The 27895-nt window shown below is 43.5% G+C and overlaps 1 protein-coding gene across 1 annotated transcript; it reads right to left on the bottom strand.

Moving 5' to 3' along the window:
• LOC143283953 (uncharacterized) lies at positions 1 to 27843 on the bottom strand. The gene is made up of 7 exons (XM_076590416.1): positions 27722 to 27843; positions 24783 to 24918; positions 11660 to 11751; positions 10213 to 10443; positions 9551 to 9639; positions 7475 to 8940; positions 1 to 5236 (listed from the first exon to the last, which is right to left on the bottom strand). The coding sequence occupies exons 1-7, from the start codon at positions 27815 to 27817 to the stop codon at positions 4542 to 4544; spliced, it is 2805 nt and encodes a 934-aa protein (XP_076446531.1). The 5' UTR covers positions 27818 to 27843; the 3' UTR covers positions 1 to 4541.
• Between the last annotated feature and the right edge of the window lie 52 nt (positions 27844 to 27895).

The raw sequence follows: 27895 nt of genomic DNA, 5'->3' as shown, positions 1-27895 counted from the left end.
ACATTTTAAGTGTATGACAGTTTTGTTTATTCACCCTGCCATGTAGGGAGCCATACTCCAGTTTTGGGGGTGAGCATGCTGGGTATGTTCTTGTTTCCATAACCCACCAAATGCTGATATGGATTACAGGATCTTTAACATGCGTATTTGATCTTCTGCGGGCATATACACATGAAGGGGGTTCAGGCACAAGCAGGTCTGCACACATGTTGACCTGAGAGATCAGAAAAATCTCCACCTTTTACACACCAGGTGCCATTACCGAGATTTGAACCTGGGACCCTCAGATTGAAAGTCCAATGCTTTAACCACTCGGCTATTGTGTCCGTCATGCTTCAGCACACCTATCTGTGCATTGGTAATTATGTGTGAATGCAAAAGAAAGCAAATGTGTGAGCACAAAAGTGCCCAGACTACTGAAATACATGCAAAAATTAAACAGAAAAGCAGTTTCTTCAACACATACAGGTCTTTATTTCTGAGTTGTGACAAATACTGTATTGCTGGCAGTTCTGTGACAAGTTCTGACAACAATCTCCACCACAGTCATTCATTAGGGACATGAATATCATGTCCACTCTTCTGAAGGTGACAGAATTTTCAAAGAAATATGCATCAATATGTGTGCATGTGTGTATGAGCATGTGTGTGTTTGAGAGTAGGAGTATATGCTTGTGTCTGACATATAATCATGTGAATGTGGTTTATATGTAATATATATATATTTTTTTAAAACACTGGAGAGCACTGTCTGGTGTGTTGAAATACGACACAAATAAAATATCCTTTCATTATTAATTTAATAAATATATAACAAATATAATAAAACACATGCCTTATCAACATTTTTAGTTTAAGCGTAGAATACGAAAATTAAAACACATTTGAATAACATATAATAAACATGGTTGTACAAATGGATGGGAAAAAAGTTATTTTGTTAAATAAAAAAGAAGGGAATATGGAGTCATATTCATTGTTTAAAACAACAGAAGTCATAACCAGCTGTTAAAGCAACAAGTTAAATCTGAAACAATGCCATAAATAAATAAATAAATATATATATACATATATATTTTTTTTTTTACATGAGGCACTATCTTCTTTCCACAACTTTAATCCTTGAGCCATAAATATATAACCATTAACTAAACAAGCAGGGATTCTGTGTGTGTGCATATTTCACTGAACAACACAAGCACAAAAAAGAATACTGATGAAGGAAATAATGCATTAAATTGGTATTGTCAGGAAATACTTGAAAAGCATGGAAATAAACAAAGGAAATGAAACAAACATCTTAAACTTCTAAAAAAAAAATTATTAAAAAAACAAACAAACAAAAACAAAACAAGAGAGGCAAGGCCTTCGAGACTCACTTGTGATACACTAAAAAAAACAAAAAAAATCTAATCGTTAAAATGTGTTCTGTATTTGTTATTATAAAGCTTCGCGTTTAAAAAAAAAAAAAAAAGAAGTCCTGAGGTGCAATATTGTTTTAAACAAGATGACTGGAAAGAACTGAATTTTTCCTATTTTTATGCCTAATTTGGTGTCAACTGACAAAGTATTTGCAGAGAAAATGTCAATGTTAAAGTTTAGCACGGACACACACACAGACAACCGAACACCAGGTTAAAACATAGACTCACTTTGTTTACACAAGTGAGTCAAAAACAAACAAAAAAACCCCAAAGGCTTCATTCTACATAAACGACCCACTTCTTTACAAAAATATTCTCTTATACTTACAACAACACTGTACCATCAAAGCTCATACCACTAGCAGGGTGACAGTGTTCCATTCAAGATAACTGAGGCAAATGCAAATGACAAAGTTGACACACTGCAGGTCACATACTTTGGCCTTCAGTGGAACCAGAAAATAGTACATGACCTTCACCTTGGATACCATGTCATAAGAGGCTTGTTAATTTTCCATGTCTGACTCTACAAGTTCAGGTTTCTCAAGCTTCTCATGTGATTTTCACAACGAATCTGCTTCAGGAATGAGAAAATCTGTTCTCTCTTTTCTTTGTTGCATGTTCTCACAAACATTAACATGTTGAAAGTTTGTGACACTGTCAGTTAAGCCAAGGTTTGCTAGTTCTGCGGTTACTTTCTGAGGTTGCTTTCGATTTTCATCGGGTCAGCTGTAATTTGACCATGCCTAAGGGTAATACATGAATAAACTTATAGGCTTATTCCAGGATTTTTCATGAAATTCTGAATATTCAGGCGGTGTGCCTACTAAATAGGAGCACCTCAATCCTTTCACTGCCAGAGAAATATAAATAAATGTTGTTGCAGGGAATTTTCAGTGAAAATAGATATAAATTAACAAAACTTTCTACAGGCTACTTTTTTTGACAAACGTATGCGAACCATGTTTTATTCTGAAAGGAAATTGACCAAGCTTTCCATGAAAAGCACCTCTGAAATTATGGGATGTACAGATTATAATTTAGAGCTGGCTGAACAATCACGTATATTCAAGCTATGTAATTTCACGTTTCTTGCTATATAAAATATACCTATATGATTGTTAATGTTTCAACAAATAATCAATAACAACACAAACATGCAAACAAAGAAAACCCACCGAATGAAGTCCTAATATCGGTGTTGAAAATGAACTAAAATAATAATAATAATAATCAAGACTAACAGACCAGACACATTTTGGAGCAAGTCCAAAATGTCAGTTGTCAACAAAGTCCTTCGTCCCCCTCTTCTTCCTTCTCTCCCTCTGCTTCCTTTCTTTGGCATGTCTTTGACGTCCTTGTGGTACATGCTTTTCCACTTTCCCATGCCCACTCCCCTGACCACACTCCACATAAAAGTTTTTCAACATTTTTCAGGCTTGTGTGATTCACATCACGCCACTATATGTGTAAATCTCAGAACAATCAGTGTCTTCAGTATAATTCTGGGTCATCATATCTGCCTTTGCCTACCTGAAGTCAGCTAACGTTGCTAGTTGTAGTCTGCTGTGCATGTGCTAGCTCGCTTTGATCACTGATCGGGCAGGCTGCTGGTTAATGCTCTGAGCCACAGATCACACCATATAATTCATTACGGCTGTGTTCATGTTTATTCATGACTGAAATTCAGTTTTTCTTTTGGGTTGGACAACAGTTATGACGCCATTTCTCTGTCTGGCTGAATGAAAATTTGAGGAGGCCCAATGATGGATTAACCCATCATGTAGGCAATACGGTCACAACTACAGTATAATGGGTTAACCCATCATCCAGGCAATATAGTCATAACTACAGTATGATGGATTAACCTGTCATGTAGACAATACAGTCATAACTACAGTATGATGGGTTAACCTGTCTTGTAGTCAATAAATTATGGTCATAACTACACACCTGCCATGTAGGCAATACAGCCGCAACTACAGTATGACAGGTTAACCCACCATGAAGGCAATACGGCTACAACTACAGTATGATGGGTTAACCCGCCATGTAGGTAATACGGCCACAACTACAGTATGACAGGTTAACCCACCATGTAGGCAATACAGCCGCAACTACAGTATGACAGGTTAACCCACCATGAAGGCAATATGGCCACAACTACAGTATGATGGGTTAACCCGCCATGTAGGTAATACGGCCACAACTACAGTATGACAGGTTAACCCACCATGTAGGCAATACAGCCACAACTACAGTATGATGGGTTAACCTGCCATGTAGGCAATATGGTCACAAATACAGTATGACAGGTTAACCCACCATGTAGGCAATATGGCCACAACTACAGTATGACAGGTTAACCCATCATGTAGGCAATACAGCCACAAATACAGTATGATGGATTCACCCACCATGTAGGCAATACGGCCACAACTACAGTATGATGGGTAACCCGTCGTGTAGGCAATATGGTCACAACTACAGTATGACAGGTTAACCCACCATGTAGGCAATACGGCCACAAATACAGTATGATGGGTTAACCCACCATGTAGGCAATACGGCCACAACTACAGTATGATGGGTTAACCCATCATGTAGGCAATACGGCCACAACTACAGTATGACAGGTTAACCCGCCATGTAGGCAATATGGTCACAAATACAGTATGATGGGTTAATCCATGAATTAGGCAGTAAACAGATTATAGACTTCAAATGAATGGCAGCAGAATAAACAAATCCCTATACATGTGTGTCTGAAACATCTGGGAAGAACATAGCGTTGAAAACAACAAAAACAAAAACACAACAGAAAAAAACACCCCAAAACAACTAAATAACAAAGTACATGCATGAATAACTCAATGCAGAATATCATATTGTTTTCTGTATTCAAAACAGAATTCTTCATTTTGTACTGTTTCTAACTAAATCAGTAAATGCAAAAATATTACATGTCTTTCTGTATTCAAAAACATGAACCTTCATGTCATTTTCTCAAAGTGTCCTATACATACAGTAAATACATCTTGTACAATATTCTACAGAAGTTGCAACAGTCCATCATGCAACCCATCCACACACTCCTTCTAATGGTGCGCTTCAATGTCACAATATTTTTGTGGTCTTGCTGGGAGTTCCAAAGTCACTTTCTTCCTCTGAATCCAAGTCAAACAGTCGTTTCTTTGGCTCGGGGAGGAACGAATCCTGGTGGTTGGAGTCTGCACGATCCCCTCCTTGAGAAGATGCGTTGGACACGTAACTGTAATTGTTGGGCCTCTTCTCGCGGAACAAGTAGTCTTGTCCCATGTCTGCTGCTGTGAAATCAGGAAGAACTACACTCTTTCCCTGCGCAGGGATGTGGGACGGATTGCTTAAGTGATGGCTGTCACGAATGAGGGAGCCTCCCTGACTGAAGGCCGAGGAAGAAGCGTAACTGGACGGATACACTGACAATCTCTGGCTGGACACTGGTGCTGTCAACCGCTGCCCTTCAGAAGAGAAAGCAGAAACAGAAGGATGTGCTGAAGACAATGACGATGATGATGGAAAGCCAACAGCAGCAGAGGAGGTCGCTGAGGAGGAAGGCAACGTTGACAAATGTTCTGATGAAAATGATCTGGTGAGGTTGCTGCTGCTGTAAGCACCTGACAACAGAGGTTTGGAAGATGAAGGGATGGTTGACGTATGAGAGAAATCGTTTCTTCTTACGTCAGTCAGTGATGATGCTCTGCTGCTGAGCGCCAGTGATGTCCGAGCTGACTGGTCTGGTCTGGACTGTCCGGACAGCAGCCCTAACCCACCTGTCAACAACAATTACAAAATATCACACACTAGATATCATGTCCAGTCACATAACTCTTTTTTTTTCTTCATGACTGCTTGAGAGTCTAAGATATATGAATATTTTCATTACTATTAGTTTTACCTGTCTATATTTGTGAAAAACTATTCACAACAAATACCAGATTTCTGTGCCAAGTCAGTTCAGTGCATCACTTTGGTATGTTTTTAGCCAGTGTGACCAAATGATCACAATAGTTTTTGAAAGTCAGCGCCATCAGTCCACTGAACATTTCAATCATGATTTCGTCTTTGTGACTCAAGTCTGAGGTTTGCATTCTACCAGAGATTAGGTTTGGTTAAGGACACCATGGGTCATTTGATTGGTTCACTACGGGTCATTTTCAAAATTAATGTGTCAGAAAAAAACACACACACACACAAAAAAACAATCTCTTACCACACCCCCATCAGGCCACCCCAAACCCCTGACATTTGTACCTTGTTCATCATACTTGTTGGTATGTAAAATGATTGTGTGTGTGTGTGTGTGTGTGTGTGTGTGTGTGTGTGACAGAATGTAGAGACTATGTGCTTGTGCTCAGTAATTTTTGTTGTGTCATGATGAACACAGAAAATATATTATGGTCATAACTAAACTTTATTCTGCAAACAAAAGAAACAAAAGCAAAGCAGTGCAGCTGAAAGACATCAGATCTCCAGTGTCACTGTCACTTGCGTTGGTCTGACTGTTACTATTATAGTATGAATTCTGGAAAGCACTTCTTTGTGTAAATCCAAATCATCCAAAATGTCTCTATACTTTGTCAAGTACCATGTCAGCATAATGTGCTGTTCTTGTTTATACACAGGAAAAAGATCAAATGCACTTAAAAGATAATGTTATGAATGTCAGTACGTGTAAGTTGGGGTTATGGGAACACGGACACATCCTGAAAACAAAGTTCGGTTGCTCAAATCTAAAATAAAAACGGTCACGCACGCAAAAAGTAAGCTGGTACGCATCTTGATTGAATCTCAGTTTTAATTGTATGGGCCACACTCTTGATAAAAACATTGATAAAGCAAATGCGTAAATTGCCCACGAATACTGAATAAATCCTTCAGATTCCAACTTGCCAGACATGTGCTGAATGGAAGAGACTGCAACTGTTCTGAACGTTCAATCTTTCTCAACATTGGCAGGTCCTTTTGGCGACATGCTTCATGATGCAGATGATGACTTCTTACGGTGAAGTGTTCTACATTCAGTCTAATATCATCATCTTAGATGCACAGACTATAAATAAATAAACGAACGAACGTGTTCTACATGCATCCAAGCCATCCTCAAATTGAAGACTGGCAGGAAAGTGAAAAGCTAAACTGGCACTGTATTCTTCCACTGCAATTCACGATAATGCATTTGTGTCAATGTACCTTGTTTCCTTTCCTGGCTTGGTACAAATTTTGATTCCCCCCCACCCCCTCCTTGATGTTAGTCTGCTCAAGTCGAACTGCAGAGAAACAACAGTAACAAATATATTCAGAGTTTAAAACTGCAATAATGATTGTTTTGCAGGAGAATAAGAGAAATCAACAACAAAAGACCTTTTAGTATGACCAATTTTACAAAAAATCAATAAGTGTCTGACCAGCTGCTGCACTGATGGGTCATTTCAAATACTGTATGTGTCACTGACTGATGACCGAGGCGAAACCTGAACCCTGCTCTACTAAAGCCACTGTTTGAACCTGACAAGAGGTGAGATCATACAGAATACTAACAGTTAACAAAACACCCAACAAACTAACCCTGCATGCAAATTTTTTTTGGATGCTGAAGGCTGGTACAGTGGTAGCATCAAGAACATCTTTCAAGTTTTGCTTGCTAATTTGTTGTGTAATACTTACACAGGCACTTTTGTGTCATAAATCTGTTGAAATGTGTATGGCTGCGTTCACTGAATATAGAAAATCATGAGCTGTTCAAAGTTCACTTGCTAGAAATAGAACTGGACCTTTTTATTATTAAAAAAAAAAAAAAAAAAAAAAAAAAAAAAAAATCAGTCATAAAATACAAATATAAACCCCACACACATGTATGGGTATGCATTCATTGCACAATGTTACGTCAAACACACACACACACACACACAATCTATGATAATGCTGAGCCAGCAGTAAAAGTTTCCATTTGCCCGGACCAGTTTTTGCACACTCAGTGTCAAGCAGTGTGGCAAGGAGACCAGACTCACCTGGCTGGGAAATCCCATCAGAGATGCCCCGCATCTGGCTAGCAGTGTCATGGTGTGTGTGGGGGGCCGCATGCCTGTAGGGGTTCACCCTTAAACTGCTGAAGAAGCCATGCTCCCAACTGCTCATGGCCCCTGTGGTGCCTGGCATGTACGTACCTGCAAACCCGGATGACCCTGAGGAGCCAGGGTATATCCGTTCTACATGACCCTTCCCTAATGTCATCTCCTGCGACGGTGCCGGCAAACTGTGCGTGGTGCCAGGGGGCGCTGACCCGCACCGTCTGTCCAGGGTGGCAGGCTGTCTGGCAGCAGTGGAGGTTGTGCCCCCCCATTCCCTGTGCCCTGACGTCACAGTGCCTGCCGGGGTCACGAGGCACGGCGTTTCGGTGTGACTCACTTTCTTCTCTGCACGGTTCAGCAGCTTGAGGCAGTCAGACAGCTCTGGGGTCATGGAGATGTCCAGATCTTTGAGCTCTGTCTGGATGGTCTGCGTGTCATCCAGACTGGGCTCCTCCAGATTGAAGGAGCTGTTGGAGCCCTTGTTTCTGCTGCTGTCCCTTTGGCCCACAGTCTCTTTGGAAAACGCCCCTCTCTTCCCATAAGACCGTGGCTGACCCAGGTCCAGTTCGTTCAGAGACGGTGGAGTGGAACACCCTGGCTCACTCAGATTACTATTGTTCTTTGGATCTGTCTGTTCCTTTCTGCTGACATGATCACAATGTTTCAACACACTGCTCAACGAACCCTCTTTCATGGCGGAGGAGTGTGATGTCAGTCTTTTGGAGGACAGATCATTTTCTTTCTGCTGGGCCAAGCTGAACTCCCAGTCCCTGGAGGACTGTGACTTGTCTGAGGACCGTGGGGGGAGACCATTCCTGTGGGCTGACTGCAGGCGGGGGGCCACTTTGTCCAGACTGCTGTCCCCAGAAGCAGAAAGAGCGATGGGGCTGGGTGCTTCCAGGTTGAACGAAGAGGAGTCGTCAGATTTCTTTTCAGTCACACTAAAGTGCACTTTTTTGCCTGGGGACTTGTCTCTCTTGTTGGAGTCCGTTTTGGAGGAGGGGTCACTCTTTCTGATGATGGACTCCAGAACACCCTCAGGTCTGGCTGGACTGCTGGACAAAGGGAGGCGGTCAGAAATCTTGCCATCAACGTGATCAGACCTCAGCTTCCCTGTACTGTCTGCTGAGGTCATGGAGAACAGCTGACGCTTCACTGGCAAGCCTGAGTCAGCCACAGAAGGGGCGCCTCTTGCAGCACTGGAAGAGCCTGAAGTCTTGTGGTTGCCATTCACCATGTGGCTGCCTGTGTCCTGGTGATGGGCACTGGGGTCACACCGGTCAAGCTGCTGCTGCAGGGACTCAATGTACTGGTCACTACGCTCCAGGGCTCGGGTCAGACGCTGCACCTCTTTCTTCTGTGACTCCAGCTGAGCTTCCAGAGTTGCTACTGTTAACCGTCCAAACCTGGAGAACAACACACAAGGATGACAAACAGAGCTCCCAGTGAGGAAAATAAAATATCCCTTACATTCTAGGGGTTCTCCAGAAACTTTTGAAATTAACATTCAAGGTGGTGTTATCTGATGCAAATTGGAGCATATACATAGCACTATACTGCCATTAGCAGAAATCTACAATTCGCACAGAGCATCACCAGTCTTACACCTACAGGGATGAAAAAGGCACTGATACATACTTATCAGTTTTCACTGTCACAGCTCCAGTAGTGTCTCATAGAAACAATATTCCAAGTTATCACTCTAACTCTAAGCAAATAAGACTTATTCAGTTCAGTTGCTTTTGCAGCTGCCATTTGCTGAAAAATTTGTTTTCACTGAAATCCCCCCCCCCCCTTCCCCCCCTCGCTGAATCTCATTTTACTTTTTGCTGAAATCCCCAAATTCGCTGAAAAGTGGGAGCCTTGACAAGTCAGCAGACAACATAACAACGTGGACTTTCTGAAAGCAAGCAGTAAAGGTTCAGTTTCAGTTTCAAGGAGGTGTCAGAGCCTGCAGGCGGATCCATATACTGGGTATGCTACACACACACAAACAATTCAAAACAAAAGCCATACTTGTGAGGCGAGCGGCTTGAAATCTCCTCTCGAAGTTTGGCATTTTCATGGGCGAGGTTGGCATTGGTTTCTTTCAGACTGTTATTATCCTGCAAGGAAGGAGAACAAGGATCCATTAAATGGACAGACAATGAACAAGAAAAAAAAATCAATAAGTAATATTCTTTCAAATGTAATCTAGTACAAATCAAGTAAATAATCTTCTTTCAAATCAAACCTTGAACAGGTCCAGTAAATAATGCACTTTCATATCAGATGTAGTATGAATTCTGAAATGGGCAAGAGACCTGATGCATATTTTCTGTACTATGTTGTGGTCGCACTGCGAAAACCAAAAGCTAATCTCAAAACTCATACGGCAGGGACCAGGTACCTAAGTTAAATTTGCTGTTCTGAAGGCTGCACAAACTAAAACATGCATGATCAGGAAATTTGGTTTAGTCTAGAAGATTTACACCTACCTCATTTGTATATGTAGAAATAATTAAAATCTTTTTAAAAAAAATCTATTTATTTATTAAAAAAAAAATTGAATCAGAATTTGGTGTTGCAGAGGAAATAAATTTCTAAAAGTTTACCACAGACATACACACAAAGTCAGGCATATTACACAGACTCACTTTGTTTGCAGAAAAACCACCACCGATGATGTATGTAACTACCTTCTTCAGCTTGGTGATGTCCTGTTTGACACGCTCGTACAACTTCTGTGCATCCTGCAGTTTGGCTGTCAGTAGCTGCAGCTGCTGTTCACTGGTGCCTGTGCTGCCCCCATGTCCTTTAGCGCTGCTGCTGGTGCCACTGCCTGCCTGACCTGACGCCAACTGGGATGCCAGGTGCCCATTTTCAAACCTCAGCTGTCGGATCTCGTGCTCCAGGTGTTCTATAGTGTCCTGCCAACATCATCAGACCATGCATGCTGTGATTTTCTTTCCATTTATTTCAATACATATGTACATACACACACTCACTTATACATACATTCACACACTCATATATACACATATACATACACACACTCACTCATTCATACATACATACATATGTGCGTATGCATGTATGTACATACGTATGTACACACATACATACATACACTCATACATACATACATACATTCATTCATATGTACAACGGTACACATATACATGTATACATACATATATACATACATACACTCATTCATACATGTGTACATAAGTGTACAAGCATTCATACATATATCCCCCCCCCTCCCTCCTCACCTTTTCCACCTTGCACCCAAACTTCCCTGGCCTCCCACCTCCACCCCAACCCCTGTTCTACCAGCAACGCCCTGCAATTTTCAGTAGCCATAAACCATTCATCCCCAGCCACCCGTTCAGCCCTTCCATTTACCACCACCATTCATCTCTCTGTTTTTCCACTCCAAGAAAGCCAACACACCAACCGTAACGCCTTCAACCCCCATGGTCTAAATGTATAGGAAGATTTCAGAAGGCATTCATAAAATGGGTCAGAGAGAGAGATAGATAGATAGAGAGAGAGAGAGAGAGAGAGAGAGAGTGTGTGTGTGTGTGTGTGTGTGAGTGTGTGGGGGTGGGGGTGGGGTGGGGGGGTGGGGGGTGGGGTGCATGGATGAGTGAGTTTCAAACTGTGCATTGGAGCAGAAAGACCTACCCCGATCTTGAGTTAGTCTTGACAACCACCAGCACGTTTGCGCACTTCAGACAAATCTTTTGATTCGGAAGTCATTGCCAACAACAACAGCACACAGATGTGTTAATTTATTATTATTTTTTTTCCATCATTAAGACTTTAATTCTCAAAGCTAGCTATTGAAAAAAAAAATCTGTTCTCCATTAGGCACGGCTAAAAAAACCCTGATACGGTGTTGGTGAGAGTGACTCATAGTACTGACAAAAGGGTTAGACCAACATCATTTCTCTTTCAGTGACAGACCACTGATGGATAGTATGACAACTGAATGATATTTGGATAAAAAGCTCTGACACCATAAATGAATATCAAAAAGGATATCTTCATTTGGGACAAGAAAAAGGTACTCATTTAACTCAATATGAAAACAATCCACAAACCATGAAATTTACATCGAAAGAAAAAATGTCCCACCTCATAGTCTTTGTACAGTAGATCAAATCGAGTTTTACGCAGTTCCGGCGTGCTCTTCTCTCTGTCCTCATTGTCTGCTTGGTTCAATCCTCCTTGAGAACAAGTCAGTGTAAACATCATTTAAATCAATGCTTGGTTTAACTCCCTTCAGAGCAACAACTCAAGACAGTGTGAACATCATTTAAATCAATGCTTGGTTTAACTCCCTTCAGAACAACAAGACAGTGTGAACATCATTTAAATCAATGCTTGGTTTAACTCCCTTCAGAGCAACAACTCAAGACAGTGTGAACATCATTTAAATCAACGCTTGGTTTAACTCCCTTCAAAGCAACAAGACAGTGTGAACATCATTTAAATCAATGCTTGGTTTAACTCCCTTCAAAGCAACAAGTCAGTGTGAACATCATTTAAATCAATGCTTGGTTTAACTCCCTTCAAAGCAACAAGTCAGTGTGAACATCATTTAAATCAATGCTTGGTTTAACTCCCTTCAAAGCAACAACTCAAGACAGTGTGAACATCATTTAAATCAATGCTTGGTTTAACTCCCTTCAGAACAACAAGACAGTGTGAACATCATTTAAATCAATGCTTGGTTTAACTCCCTTCAAAGCAACAAATCAGTGTGAACATCATTTAAATCAATGCTTGGTTTAACTCCCTTCAAAGCAACAAGACAGTGTGTATATCATTTAAATCAATGCTTGGTTTAACTCCCTTCAAAGCAACAACTCAAGACAGTGTGAACATCATTTTAATCAATGCTTGGTTTAACTCCCTTCAATGCAAAAAGACAGTGTGAACATCATTTAAATCAATGCTTGGTTTAACTCCCTTCAAAGCAACAACTCAAGACAGTGTGAACATCATTTAAATCAATGCTTGGTTTAACTCCCTTCAAAGCAACAAGACAGTGTGAACATCATTTAAATCAATGCTTGGTTTAACTCCCTTCAAAGCAACAACTCAAGACAGTGTGAACATCATTTAAATCAATGCTTGGTTTAACTCCCTTCAAAGCAACAAGACAGTGTGAACATCATTTAAATCAATGCTTGGTTTAACTCCCTTCAAAGCAACAACTCAAGACAGTGTGAACATCATTTAAATCAATGCTTGGTTTAACTCCCTTCAGAACAACAAGACAGTGTGAACATCATTTAAATCAATGCTTGGTTTAACTCCCTTCAAAGCAACAAGTCAGTGTGAACATCATTTAAATCAATGCTTGGTTTAACTCCCTTCAAAGCAACAAGTCAGTGTGAACATCATTTAAATCAATGCTTGGTTTAACTCCCTTCAAAGCAACAACTCAAGACAGTGTGAACATCATTTTAATCAATGCTTGGTTTAACTCCCTTCAATGCAAAAAGACAGTGTGAACATCATTTAAATCAATCCTTGGTTTAACTCCCTTCAAAGCAACAACTCAAGACAGTGTGAACATCATTTAAATCAATGCTTGGTTTAACTCCCTTCAAAGCAACAAGACAGTGTGAACATCATTTAAATCAATGCTTGGTTTAACTCCCTTCAAAGCAACAACTCAAGACAGTGTGAACATCATTTAAATCAATGCTTGGTTTAACTCCCTTCAAAGCAACAAGACAGTGTGAACATCATTTAAATCAATGCTTGGTTTAACTCCCTTCAAAGCAACAAGTCAAGACAGTGTGAACATCATTTAAATCAATGCTTGGTTTAACTCCCTTCAAAGCAACAAGACAGTGTAAACATCATTTAAGTCAATGCTTGGTTTAACTCCCTTCAAACCAACAAGACAGTGTGAACATCACTTAAATCAATGCTTGGTTTAACTCCTTTCAGAACAACAAGTCTGTGTGAACATCATTTGAATTAATGCTTGATTTATAGTGTGGAGAGATGGCCTAGAGGTAACGCGTCTGCTTAGGAAGCGAGAGAATTTGAGCGCACTGGTTTGAATCCTGGCACAGTCACCAGTATTTTTTTTCCCCATCCACTAGACCCTGAGTGGTGGTCTGGACACTAGTCATTCTGATGAGATGATAAACCAAGGTCCCAAGTGCAGCATACACTTAGTGCACATTAAAGAACCCACAGCAACAAAAGGGTTGTCCCTGGCAAAATTCTGTAGAAAAATCCACTTGTATAGGAAAACAAATAAAGTTGCAGGCTGCAAAAATACAATACAATACAATACAACAGGGCTTGAGAAGATGACGTCACGTGCGGTGCATTGTGGGACGGGATGCAGTTTTGCCGGCCAGGCGCAACTAACGAAAACAAAACTATGTGACGCAGTGCTAAATTACAATCGTCTCCACAAAGACACTGAACAATGCCACTCACTTGCTGCATTATCGGCTGTACAAGCTGAGGATACAATACTGAATCGGGGCTCACTGGGTATCGATTTTTAACAATTTCCCACAGTTGAAACTACAGTGGGAAGCAGGTTAAAGAAGTCACAGAACAAGGAGGCAGGCATGTATCGCAGCTATCCGGCACACCAGAGTGACGTTTGCAAATACCAGTGAACCTTTGCGTGTTTGTTCAAGACATTTCTGTGGAGAACACAATGTTGTTAGCTACCAAATACAGTGAATTCTTAAGTGTTCTCTCCAAACAGGCTAGTTTTCATCACTCGTGTTGAAACTTTGGCTAACATGAGGTTTTCAAGTGAATTCTGACCCGTGTTCAGATGAACTTATGAAGGCCCACAATCTGTTAGCTTATCATATGGCTTCACTACAGGACTTTGCAAAAAAAAAAAAGAAAGAAAAAAAAAGAGGTTATCCAACAATAACTGATTTTATTTATCTGTGTCTTTTAAGTTTCATCAGTCTTGACCTGTGTCTGTTATTGTTAGTTTCATCAGTCTGGACCGGGGTTCCCTTCTGATGAACAAAGGAGAGATAATTGATGTGGGCCTAGGTTGTCAGTTGCTTTTCACAATTTCAGTGTCACTGTAGATCTTGCTCAGTTGGGAAATTTGGAACACAATGCTCAATAACTGTTTCAAAGAAAACCACAGAAAACTGAAAGAAGACATGTGTCTTCAGATCAGTATATAAAGTGAACATCAAACTGGATGCACACACACACACACACACACACACAAACACTGATGTGCACACACACAAAGTAACACTCACACACACACACACGCACTGATGTGCACATACACATACACACACACACACTGATTGGCTGATGTGTGCACACACACATTCACACATACACAGCAATACGCACAGTGATACGCATATATCTATATATTCATAGAATCAAGCATATATTTCTACTATGAACAATTTGATTGAACTGAGCTGAAACGGTGTGTGTGTGGGGGCGCGCGTGGGGGAGAGTGAGAGAGAAAGAGTGCGAGTCTAAGTGTGCGTACACATGTGTGTGACTGAGTTTGTGAGAAAGAGATTAACTGCAAAGGTCACCATTAAACTTAAAGGTTTAATTATGTTTTCAAGTAGGCCCGCCTGTGATATGTTGAAGTCTCACCCTACTGGGCCCCATCTCTTCACCCTGGGCACAGCAGAGTGAAAATAACAGACAACACCCGACACAAAAAAGTGAAGAACAGGGAGGAAGTATTGAAAAGTTAAAAATTTTACTCATGATTATGATATCCCACTTTTGGGATTTTCCTGACAGTATTACAGTTTTTATTGCCTTCTCTGCCACAAGGGTAGAGGTGCCTCTTCTTGCCAGATGCTGATCATGACTTTAGTGAGACTGTCTAAAATCATGTATGCCGCATCAATTTATATGATCCTTTGGGTAAAAAGTAGCAGCAATAATTGATTGCTTCGAAATTTTAATTAAAAGACCATCTAATCTTCATGCAGGAGACATGACAGATTCTCATTACAAACACAATCATACAGTGATATGTAGGTATAATACGAAAAGGCTGGGGTGGGTGAACAAGTGTCTTGTAAGCACATAAGAGAGGAAAGTGGATTTTAAAAACAACTTCTGCTTGGGGATCTTTTCTTGTTGATTGTGGATTCAATACTGGAGAATAAATGGGACGCTAATGTGTGCTGAAGTGAAAATTCCATCCTTCACCCAAGGCAAATGTCAGATGCATACAAAAGACATAGAACATACATGAAAACTTGCCCACTTTCTTTAGAATGTATACAAATAGAGTAACTGGAAACCTGGGGTGGAAAACAGCAACTTATCCTTATCAGATACTGAGGTAAAATTGTGTGAATTTTGCCCTGTACTGTGTGTGTGTATGTATATGTGTGTGTGTGTGCAGTGTCAGTATGTGTGTTTGTTTTGTGCAGTGATAGTGTGGGTGTGTATATATATGCTTGAGGTGTTGGCTCACATAGCTTGAAACCAACCTCCACACCCAACACACACAGAAGTCACCAAACATACACACACTCTCTCTTTCCTTCCCTCTGTCCCTCTCTAACACAACACACACACACACACACACACACACAGTGGCACACGTTCACAAACTCACACATACAGACACACACACAATGACACAGCACACACACAAAGCACGCAGTGAATCATTCACACACACACACTAACAATTACACTAACACACTAGACACATTGACACACCACTCAGAAACACACACACACACTCACTCACAAGCCACTGGTGTAAATTTTGTTTTGATCAGTGCATACAAGCACATACTGACAGCACACTAACAGAACATGCGTGTGTGCGTACTTTTTTTCCGTCTCAGTGAACAGGCGTAAAATCGAAGAAGAAACACACATGCACACACAACAGAGTGAAAGTGACACATGCAGACACCAGACACACTCACTCTCAATTGAATTGTACTGGTCGAAGCCATTCACAAAGCTAAGTTTATCGATGTATGGACACCTAGCCTCAAGATCAAGCTTGTCAACATTCTTCCTATTTCAAGTTCCTTTGCTTTTCCGTTTTACATTTGTTAATCGATCTAGAGCACAAGATTTTTTTTCACTGTCAGCCGCGCGAAATTTGGCCAAACAGAGCAAACCATAGGCCTAGTTTGCATCAGTTTGACATGGTACAGTATATGACACCAAACATCCCACTTCAGAACTGCAAATCAGTGCATCATTTAATGCTCAGTTCAATCCCCCTTCAGAACGATAAATCAGTGCATCATTTAATGCTCAGTTCAATCCCCCTTCAGAACAATAAATCAGTGCATCATTTTTAATGCTCGGTTTAACTCCCTTCAGAACAACAAATCTGTGCACCCCCTTCAAAACAATAAATCAGTGCAACAGGAGTTTGTATTATACTCCATGTTTGGTGTTACATATACTTACCATGTCAAACTGATGCAAACTAGGCCTATTGGTTTGCTCTGCTTGGCCAAATTTCGCGCGGCTAACAGTGAAAAGACGGGCCCACCCGCTCTCAGCCAATCAAACGCCTCTAAAAACTATAAGCGCTTAATCATTCCGTGGCCATGAACAAAAATGCCCCATGAGAACCACGGCGGAGACGCAGGGACGGACGGGCGGGCATTCGAGTTTGACATGGTAAGTATATGTAACACCAAACATGGAGTATAATACAAACTCCTCCTTTTGGTGTCATATACTGTACCATGTCAAACTGATGCAGAATTTAAAGCAAATGGAGGAGGGCAACGCCTACTGGTTCATATGCGGAGCCCTTGTAACTGAGACGGCAGTGTTAGCCGCGACAAAGGAAATCCCCTTGGAACCGTCAGCCCTGGTCATACGGAAATTCCTGAGGTAGAAGTTGATGAAGGGATTCTCAGACCGCCAGAAGGCTGCCTCCAAGACATGCTGCGTTGGCACTGAGTGCTGGAAAGCAGCCGAAGTAGCTATGGCCCGCACTTCGTGTGCTCTGGGATGAAGACAGCTGATATCCCTGTGTGCATGAGAGTAGGCTCTACGAATGACTTGGGAAACCTGGCGGGAAATGGTGCCTGCAGCGATGTCTTTCTTGTAATTCTCATTGAGGGAGATGAGCAGGCACCTCTGAGAAGAACGCCTATGGCGAGACCTATCCCAATAATATTTGAGACACCGAACAGGGCAGGTGCCTATCCTCATCATCTTGGGCAAGAATATCAGACAAAGGTCTGACCCTCAGAGAGGGGGAAGGAACCTCAGGGTCTTGGTTCTTAGCCAGAAACTCTGGAAGGAAACGAATAGTGATGGAACTATCTCTGTGGAAGGCCAGATCTTGTGGCATTCCACTAAGCACATGCAGCTCACTTCTACAACTGCCTGTGGCCAGCCACAGAAGGAAAGTGGTCTTGAGGGTGAGGATGTCAAAAGGAATAGTCCCCAATGGTAGGAAGGGCTGTTTTCGAATGAAATCCAGCACCAGGAACAAGTCCCAGAGGGGCACTCTTCTGGGGTCTCTAGCTTCCTTCAGAGGGGCACCCCTAGCCACCTCTCTGAGCAGGCAATCCGCTTCAAAGGCGGAACCACCTAGCTGTTTGCATTGTGGTACAGAAGGCAGACCTGTACCCTCGCACAGAACTAGCAGACAGGATGAGAACCGAGGAGCAGAGAGCCAGAAAGTTGGCCAGCTGCATGCTCGTAAGGTTCGTAGGGGTAATGCCCTGAGCTGTACACCACCGCAACCATTTCTTCCAGCGAAAGTCATACAAAGTCTCCGTTCCCTGCCTCCTTGCTCTGGTGACTATGGAGAGGAGGTCAGAGGAGGCACACCCCTGGGTCAGCACAGCCGACACAGAGGCCGACCGAGGGGTCAAGGACTTCAATGGTGATGCTGACAGTTCCGACCGCACAGCAGCCATGCGTGCTGGTGGAGCAGTTGAGGATTGGAATGCGGAGTGCCCGAGCAAGGCTGCCTCAGCAGATGAGATTTGGTTTCAAGTTCCAGGGGTGGGAACATGTGTCAGGGACTGAAGGTCCGGAAACCAGGTCTGGGCTGGCCATTTCGGCGCAATGAGGATCAGCTGCGGGTGTTCCAATCTGTCTTTCCGTATCACCTTGGACAGAATTGGAAAGGGAGGAAACGCGGAGGCAATCAGACTGCTCCAATCTAGAGAGAGAGCATCCACTGCCCACGCTTCTGGGTCGGCAACCGAAGAGACGGAAGTGGGAAGTCTCTTGTTGAACAAGGTCCACCATCGGCCGAAACCACTGTTCCCACACCCCCTGAAGGCTGTCCTTGTCCAGGGTGCACTCTGTGCGTATGACACTCTTGGACCTGCTTAAGAGCATCTGCCAAGAAGTTGGTTTTTCCTGCTCAGTGTCTCGCTGAAAGTGCAATGCCCTTGCTGTGGCACCAACGGAGGAGAGCCTCAGTCCGCATGGAGAGGTCTGCCGAGTGCGCTCCCCCCATTTGTTCACATAACATGCGACTGTCGTCTTGTCCGTGAACAAGCGGATGGTCTTGCCAGTGGCCTCCCCCATGAAGTGCAGGAGAGTCCTGCGAACTGCCTCCAGTTCCAGAACATTGATGTGGCATAGGCGCTCCTCCGGGGACCAAGTCCCTGCTGCATAGAGTGAGTCCATGTGGGCTCCCCAGCCCAGGGAGGAGGCGTCTGTGAAGAGTGCCACCTGAAGAGTAGGTGGGGCTAAGGGCACCCCCTGTGTCCGAAGGGGGGTGATTAACCACTCTGATGTCACCTCGAGGAACCACTCGCCCAGACATATCTGGGTATCCCATGGCTGAGTGCTCTGGGACCGGCGTAACCTCAGTGCCCTCTGGAGAGGGCGCTTGAAAACCCTGTCCAGGGGAATGAGAGGTGCCGTGGACTCCATCATGCCCAAGAGGGAAGAAAGTGTGTGCGCTGTATCTTGGGAGGAGTGGCGCCAGTGGCTGAGGAGGCCTGCCAGACGGTCCCAGTGATCTGGCGCCAGAGAGACTATCATAGACCACGTGTCGAATCTCATCCCTAAGAAGTCGAAGGACTGACGTGGGGACAGATCGCATATCTGCTGGTCCCTGAGGAAGCCCAGTTGGGAGCAAAGGTCTAGAAGTCTGGCCGTATGACTCAGGCACAGGGCCTGCGACTGGGCCAGGATAAGCCAGTCGTCCAGGTACACACAGAGACAAATGGATTCCGAGCGAACGATGGACACCAATTCCCGCACCACCTTGGTAGACAGGAAAGGGGCAAGGGACAGACCAAATGGGAGGGCCGGAAACTGGAACCCCTTGTCCCTCCACACGAACCTCAGGTACGACGGGATGCCGAATGGATGAGTATATGAAAATAAGCATCTTCCAGATCGATAGAGGTAGGCCAATCACCTTGTTGGATGGTCTCCCGAATCTGTGCCTGTGTGTCCATCTTGAATTTGATTTTGGGGAGGAATTTGTTGAGGGGGGACAAGTCCAAAACTGGTCTCCACCCTCCCGAGACCTTTGGAATCACCAACAACAGCCATAAAAACCGGGGCCCGGGTCCGAGAGTTGAGATATAGCCCTGATGAGGAGTGGGTGCGATATCTCTTTTTCTAGGACGCTCTCCTGCTCCGTCGAGCTGGGCACCTAAGGAGGAGGAGTGGATCTTAGAGGGGGGAGGTCCTCCACCCAAGACAGCATGTACCCCGACTCTAGCACCGACATAATCCCGTCGTTGAGTCCCAGAGCACACCACTGATGTGCATGCCGGGACAAGTTTCCTGCTTGGAGGGGCTGAACGACTGGTGGTGCTGAATCGGGGCCCAGTCATTGGGGGTGCTGCCTTCTGGCCTTGGGCATGGCCGGTCGGCTTGGACGGACATAAGGTGGTTTATTCCTCTGCCACTGATTCAGCACACGCTGCCTTGATAGGCGGCGTGGTATATGGAGGGGCCCTGGTGGCCGGTCTCTTCAATGGCATAGAACCCTGGAGCCCATGAGAGGTGTGGGACAAATATGAGGCCACCTCCCTGTTTGTCTCTGCCCTGTGGCTGACAAAATGGGGCGGGAACTGGCCGAAGAGGGAGTGCTGCTGTGCTGGGATGGACCGCAGGGCAGCCCTCTCCTCCACAGGAATGTTAGAGAGGCTGAAAATGGCATCACGCTGCGCTAGCACAGTATTGAAGTGAAGGCTGGTAGCTGTGTCTGCAGCTGCCGTGAGACCAGATGCTACCCTATTGCCAAAAGCGTGTAACCTCTGGTCGGTGAAGAGGCCCGGCAGGACAGAGGAAGGAGACCCCTTGTCCTGATTAACCGGACACTGTTCCCACAGCTCATTGGCCCTGTGAAGGAACGTGTCGAAGGTGTACGCCATGGAAACCTCGAGGGGGCAGCGGCGGGCCAATTTGTCCCACTCTGCTAACGTTTTAAAGGATAGGTTAGCTGAAGTGGGGAAGGTGGTGCGCTGTGAGACCAACATCCTGTCCTGTGCGGAGGGTTCTGCTCCGCTGTAGGCAGGGTGGTCCTGTGTGTACCAGGACCACACCCCTCCCTTGGAGGAATCTTTAAGAAACTTTCCCGGGGAAAAGGCGCCCGGGGCAGAGAGGGACTCCCTGTCTGGAGGAGGGATGGAAGCAGCACCCCTGACAGTGCGGGCTGGCTTATTAAGCCATACCTGCACCATTTCTGGCACTCTGAGTTGCCTTGTGGTTCTGGAGTTAGAGTCACATGGCGTAAGGAGGGTCAAGGGTAACAAAGTAGCCTGAGGGACTGATTCGGCATACGTGACCCTATTGGGGAGGGTCAGTTCGAGCTCGGCAAAGTCCGAGTTTGGTTCAGGCTGGTCCCTAGGGAGGCACGGGCTCAATCTGTCCCCCCTGGGATGTGGGCGAAGAGTGCTCATCTGCTTGTTCGTCCTCATCCGAAGACAGGGGCTCCCACTCTTGTTCGCAGTCCATCCCCTGCTGGGTGCCATCCCAAGTGGATGTACCCACTGGGGCGTCCTGTGAGCTGTGGTCAGCCCAGCGGGATGAGCTGGGACGATCCCGAGCTGGGACCATGGCCGCCACTATTATGTCCTTGACACCTGAAGCGGGTGGGGAGCGTGTGGACCGTAGGTCCAACCATGCTTGGGATGGTGGGTGCCACACCTTTTCAGAGAGGGCGTCCCTGGATGCAAGAGTGACCCACGAGTGCTGTGTGGGGACAAACACCCACTCATCTCACTGTAGGACCGAGGGCTCGGCAGGTGGGGACTGCCGGCTCCGCCGGGCTGAGTAGGGCCCCTGAGCAGCCGTTGGTCCTGACAAGGAGGCCGTTGTGACCGTGGAGGTCACCTGTGGGTTGACAGAGGCCCGATTTGTGGACAGAGTGGCAATATTGGTTGAGGAGCTCGACCTGACCGACAAGAAGTCGATCCCACTTGTCGGGGCTGTGTGTGTCACCCTGTGAGATGTGCTGGGTTGGGTCCGGTGGGGAGCGGACAAGGGGCTGGCCCTTGGTGCTCCCGGCAACCCAGTGTACACCCTAGGTGCGCCCCAGTACGGGTAGAATGGGGGTAACCACCCGTGGGCACCAGCCATACTGTGACCCGAACCCCAAGGGTCACTGGTGCGTTGACCTCCATGAAGGGAACAACCTGGCCAAGTCGGAGGGAGGTCAGGTCCGACTTGGGTGTCAGTCCCGCCCGAAGACGAGCGGGCTGACTGCCCGGAACCGCCTGACACGCACGGGCCTCCCCCAGCAGGGGAGTCCGGCCGGATAGCGGGAAGACCTGCAGAGCAGGTTGCCACGCGCCCCGAATCCCCTCCCGTGGGGAGACTGGGGTGGCTTGGCCCGGGGTGGGCAAAGTAGAGACCCCCCCCCCGGAACCAAATTTTTCTCCCCCCCCAAAAGGAGGTGGGGGAGGGGGGTCGACAGAGAAGGGAGGAGGGGGAACAACAATGGGGCACGTGAGGGCCGTCTCCGAGTGGGGACCCGGGTAATGGCCGGGCGCGGCCTCCCCTTGGGAGTCCGCGCCTAGCTGCGAGTCCCCACAGCACGGAGATGACTTGCCATTCACCCTTCTCCCTGCCTCACGCTGGGACATCTCGGGAGGCGACGCTCGTACCTCTTTCCCCCGGTCCCCTTCATGACCGTTTTACTGGTACGAAAGTCGCCTCCGCGATCAGTGTCTAACGACGCATCGCCGCGGTCCGTATCGGGAGGAATCATGAGCTCCGGGCCTGGGAGAGTCTCTTACCGAGTCTCAATCCCAGCATCATGATCCCCTGCCTTCGTGGTATGGCACACGAGGCATGGAACCCGCGCTTAGGCACCCAGCGAAAATCCGACCCCCAACAGAGAAAGGAAAGACAGGATCGACTTAGAGGCAGAAAAAATCGAACGAATCGAGGGTGCCGAGTCGAATCGAGTACACAGAATGTAAGAATACAATAAACACAAGCCGCATGCAATAAAATAAGGCCAAAAGGATACGCTGAATAGCCGAAAAAAGCGTAAGACGAGACAGAGCGTAAACCTGACAAGATGGCGTGGAGAGCCTTGGCCAAAGGAATAATTAAGCGCTTATAGTTTTTAGAGGCGTTTGATTGGCTGAGAGCGGGTGGGCCCGTCTTTTCACTGTTAGCCGCGCGAAATTTGGCCAAGCAGAGCAAACCAATAGGCCTAGTTTGCATCAGTTTGACATGGTACAGTATATGACACCAAAATTAAATGCTTGGTTCAAACTTCCTCCAGAACAATACATCATTTAATGCTTGGGTCACCAACCAATCCCCCCTTCAGAACAGCAAATCAGTGAATCATTTATAGTCTGGTTCAACCACTCTTGATAACAAGGAACAGTACATCACCAAATCAAATGATCGGTTCCATTCACCCTTCAAAACGACAAATCAGCATTTAATGCTTGGTTTGACTTCCACTCAGAACAATGAAGCAATGTATCATTTGCTCTTCAGAACAACAGACAATACAAAAAACTTTTTTTTTTTTTAACAATAAAATAAAACAAAGGTATAAATGTAAACATACATAGTCAAATACAAAATCGTAATGTCTTTGGCTTTACTTTATCAGTTTAAATATATGAATGTAGATGGTACTGTAGCAGAACTGGTTAGGCTAGGGACTTCCGATCCAGCATTCACCAGGCATTAGGGTTCAAGGCCCTGTTTCTGCATGGTATTGTGTCCTTGGGCATCTATAATACTATATATATATATATATATATATATATATATATATATATATATATGGTAAGCTCTCATGGCCTGACAATCACTTTGGGTCTATGCATAGTTCTGACATCTGCTCCATTTTCTTTTGTTTTCTTACTTTTTTTTGTGAGGCCTCCTTCCTTCTCTCCCCCCCACCCCACCCCCCCACTTTTTTTTTCTTTTCTTTTCCTTTTTTTGTGGGGACTCCATCCTCTTCTTTTTCCCAATTTTACTTTTTTCTTTTCTGTCTTTTTTCTCTCTCGATTAACTATTAAACACACTCTTCACTCACACACACCGCGACTGATAGTTTTCGTTCCTTTTAACTTACTGTCTGGCACAGCAATTGCCCCAGTGTCTTGCAGCACGCAATCTAGGGAATGTTTGATGACTGTATATAGTTGTCTGGGTTTTTCATTGCTCTGGTGTGTTGCTGCATGCGTTCCTGAGTGTAACAGGAGGTGATTTCTGTCTGGGTTTATTATTGCTCTTGTGTGAGTTGCAGTGGTTTATTTATTTATTTATTTATTTTTTTAGCTTCCTTGAAACTGAAACTACATACAGATTACAATATGTATGTATGTATGTATGTATGTATGTATGTATGTATGTATGTATGTAATGTATGTATGTATGTGAATGAAAAAACATTACAATCATCATAGGCTATCACTCTTTTACAAAATTACTGGGAATGCCTGTTTCCTTACTCCTAGTCCTATTCCCTGTTACTTAATGAAAGTCATTGAGAGCAACTGGGAATGTCTGTTTCCTGATCATATCCCCTGTCGCTCACTCTCAGTCATGGTTAGATGGATTCAGAAAGGATGGTGACTTTTTTTTTTATGAAGTAGGACTAAGAGACAAAATGATTATGTCAGAATCTGATCAGATTCAATGAAACCAAACCATTCTTATCCTTTGTCTTTATTCAAATGGTGAAAAATACTTCCCAACCTCCTGTTGTGCACTCTCTCTCACTCACTCACTCTCTCTCTCACACACACACATACACACACTGCAGCAATAAATTATACAACACACACGATCCCTGGAAGCTGACCTCTGATATGTTGGACAGGGTTTGTGTCATCAATGAGAACACGACAACTTGGGCAGCGATGACTCCTCTCCAGCCAGGTGTCGATGCACATCCGACAAAACACGTGGAAATTGGAACATAGGACTGGCTGCCTCACCTGCCAGGTCGACAAACCATGACACTTCTGAATCATCAAATCCTTGTCACTGCTTAATCCTAAAGCAAATAAAATATCCCTTTATTTGAATCAGACTGAGCAAGAGGCAGACTGAAGGATTAATGTAGCAATGGATTATTAACATGTCACACATATATATATATATATATATATAGATAGATAGATAGATAGATAGATATACATGTATATATATAATTATGCAGGAGGAGAAAATGAAAAGTGCTCAATAACTGAATAACTATCTGAACAGTGAAAAACTACAGGAACAACAGAATGACAATTCACTCAATGAAATCCAAGCTATGTCAAATATCATTCTCAAAAACTGTAATCTGCTCAGGAAGGCAATGTGGGGTAATGGTGATGGCCCTCCTGCAGGAAACATGGCCTTTTCACAGCATGATTTCCACACTATGATCCATTATGACACCTGCCAATGCAAATCGTCCAATAAAATAATCAAGAGTTTGTCACATTGCTTTGTCAATCAAGCTCCACGCAGAACAACAATTTTAAACTGGTTCAAAGAATTAAAGACTGGGAGATCAGTGCTCGAAGATCATGACTGTTGTGGTCATCCAGAAATCATTATTATTCCACAGAAGGTTACCCAGGTAAGGTCAGTGACTGAGGAGAATCCAACCTATTACCTATAATGAAACAGAAAATACAATGAATTTTTCATCAGGAAGTATCAATCATTCAATGCCATTTTCCATGATCACTCTGGGGAACTGCTGTGCCCGTTGGGGTCCTCATAACTTGCTTGATGAACAAAAGAAAGTAAGGGTTTACTGGAGCATGTACATGCTCCAAAACTTTGACAGAAGAAGATTAAATTGTGTTTGGGACATAGCAACCAGAGAAGAGATGTAGGAATTAAAGTGTGATCCTGAAACAAAGTAACAGTCAGCAGTCTGGGGCTTCCCAGGTAAGAACCTACCTGTAAAATTTAAAAGATCCAGAAGTGCAGACAAGCATATGGTGCTATATTTCTTTTCAAAATCCAGCTATATAGCCATCATACCACTAACCACTTAAGAAAGACAAAAATTTCAGACAAGAATGCCAACCACTGCCCACATAAAATATTTCATGCATGATGCAGACTGTGTCCCCACACTGGAATCCAGGATCTCCTGCCGCATCATGACAATGCCAGTGCACACACTACTGTGACTACAGCAGGAATTTTTGACTTTCTGGCAGAATATCCCCCAAATTCCCTCGATCTGTTCCCTTGTAATTGATTCCTGCTCCTTTTGAACAAGCGACCAACTGAGTGAAAGGCAGTTCCAGAGTGCTGAATATGTTCAAGCTTTCTTAATGTTCAACAGTGTTATTTTACTATTTTTAGGTATACCTATTCAACACAGTTGGGTGATAAGGACAAATGGTTTAAAGGAATGGGAAAATGCAGGAAAGCTGCGGGAGGATATCAATTACTGAATAAACTGGAAAAGTAATTTATTTCATGTATGTAAGCATACCCACATGGCTGCATTCAAGTACTTATTGAGCGCCCCTGTACAAGACAAAAATAATAAAAGGAAAAGAATGAAAGAATACATACATGCATACCTTGCAAAACTCAGTCAGTGACTCAGTGCATCTACAGATGCAAGTTCTCTCTCTCTACCTCTCTCTCTCTCCCACACAAACATCGCACATAGAGACAAAAATCATTATTGTTATTTTGAAGTCATCTGATTTATGAATTCTTTACAAGTAATTTAACTCTCTAAATATCTTCCTCCTTTTCTGAGGTTCTTGGGCTAGAACTCCTGCCTTCTGTTCATGTCTAGATACACATACACACACACATATTATATATACACACATATATATGTATTTATATACACAAATTTGCAAGTGGACTTTCATGTGTATGATCATATCCTGGAAATTTTGACCTGTCATTTAGGCAGTGAATGAGTGATACTTCATTTTGTGAGGATTTCAGTGAACTTTATATAATGATACTAGTCAAGTGCGCATACCTTATCTATCTTCTAATATAAGGCTGTATGTACAATTTAGTTCTCTTTACATAAAATGATAATTTGATATATAATGTATTCCATGTGCAGCTTAGTTCTCTTCATGATTGAATATGATATTGATAATGATTATATTTTATCTTATCGTTTAAGCGGCACCTGATTTTCAGATGATTTCAGTTCTCTTCATGTAGAATAATATGATAATAATGTATATAATATACATTGTATATCTAACTTAGTTTTCTTCAAATAAGTTAATGTGATCATATCTCTTCATACAGAATAATGAAATTATGTATGCATGTATACCTCAGTTCTCTGCGAATGAAATAATGTATAAATACAAACTATAATGACGTAATGTATAATGTATACCTAACTTTGCTCCATCTGAATCAAAACTGGTAATTCACATAATAAAATGAATTATATGCACAAACATAACTTACTTTGCCATGTTATTTTATCATAATTGCCATAGCTCTCCTCGTCCTAGTTTTCACTCAGTGAATTTGATGGCAACTGAACAACGAAGATACCGAAAGATGCTCAAGATTAAGAAATGTTGTTCAGCTGTCACAACACGGCAGACTCTCTTTTTATTTATTTATTTTTTAATTTACAGTTTTATACTTTATCAAACAATAATGTCTTTCTGAGTTACTTTGTTTCTTAAGTTTCTTCTGTTCTAAGCAAAATTACTTTGTTTCTAAATGTTCTTCTTTCTAAGCAAAATGATGATCGGTAGAATGGGCAAAGAGAATTGCGAAATTACACACCTTTCCAAAACAGATTTGACATGACACAGGAAGAGTATAAACACTTGATGTTTTTTGTGTTAATTTGTCTTGGCCTGTCGGTCCTTTCGCCGCCATGATTGGTATGGACTCGATCAGGTCACATCTTGTTTTCATTTTATACAACGATAAACCGGAACCGAACAAAATCTTCTC

Source organism: Babylonia areolata, chromosome 7, assembly GCF_041734735.1.
Source record: "Babylonia areolata isolate BAREFJ2019XMU chromosome 7, ASM4173473v1, whole genome shotgun sequence".
NCBI classification, from domain to species: Eukaryota; Metazoa; Mollusca; class Gastropoda; order Neogastropoda; family Buccinidae; genus Babylonia; species Babylonia areolata.
This window is presented reverse-complemented; position numbering and strand designations above follow the sequence as displayed.

Bases quoted from the DNA above. Each gene is read 5' to 3' on its own strand.
- LOC143283953 (XM_076590416.1), bottom strand. From the start codon at position 27,817: ATGGCGGCGAAAGGACCGACAGGCCAAGACAAATTAACACAAAAAACA. The intron at 24,919-27,721 runs GTGTGTAATTTC...TCGACCTGGCAG, and splicing joins GTCAAATCTGTTTTGGAAAG to GTGAGGCAGCCAGTCCTATG. The intron at 5,237-7,474 runs GTGAGTCTGGTC...TGTTGTTGACAG, and splicing joins TGATGGGATTTCCCAGCCAG to GTGGGTTAGGGCTGCTGTCC.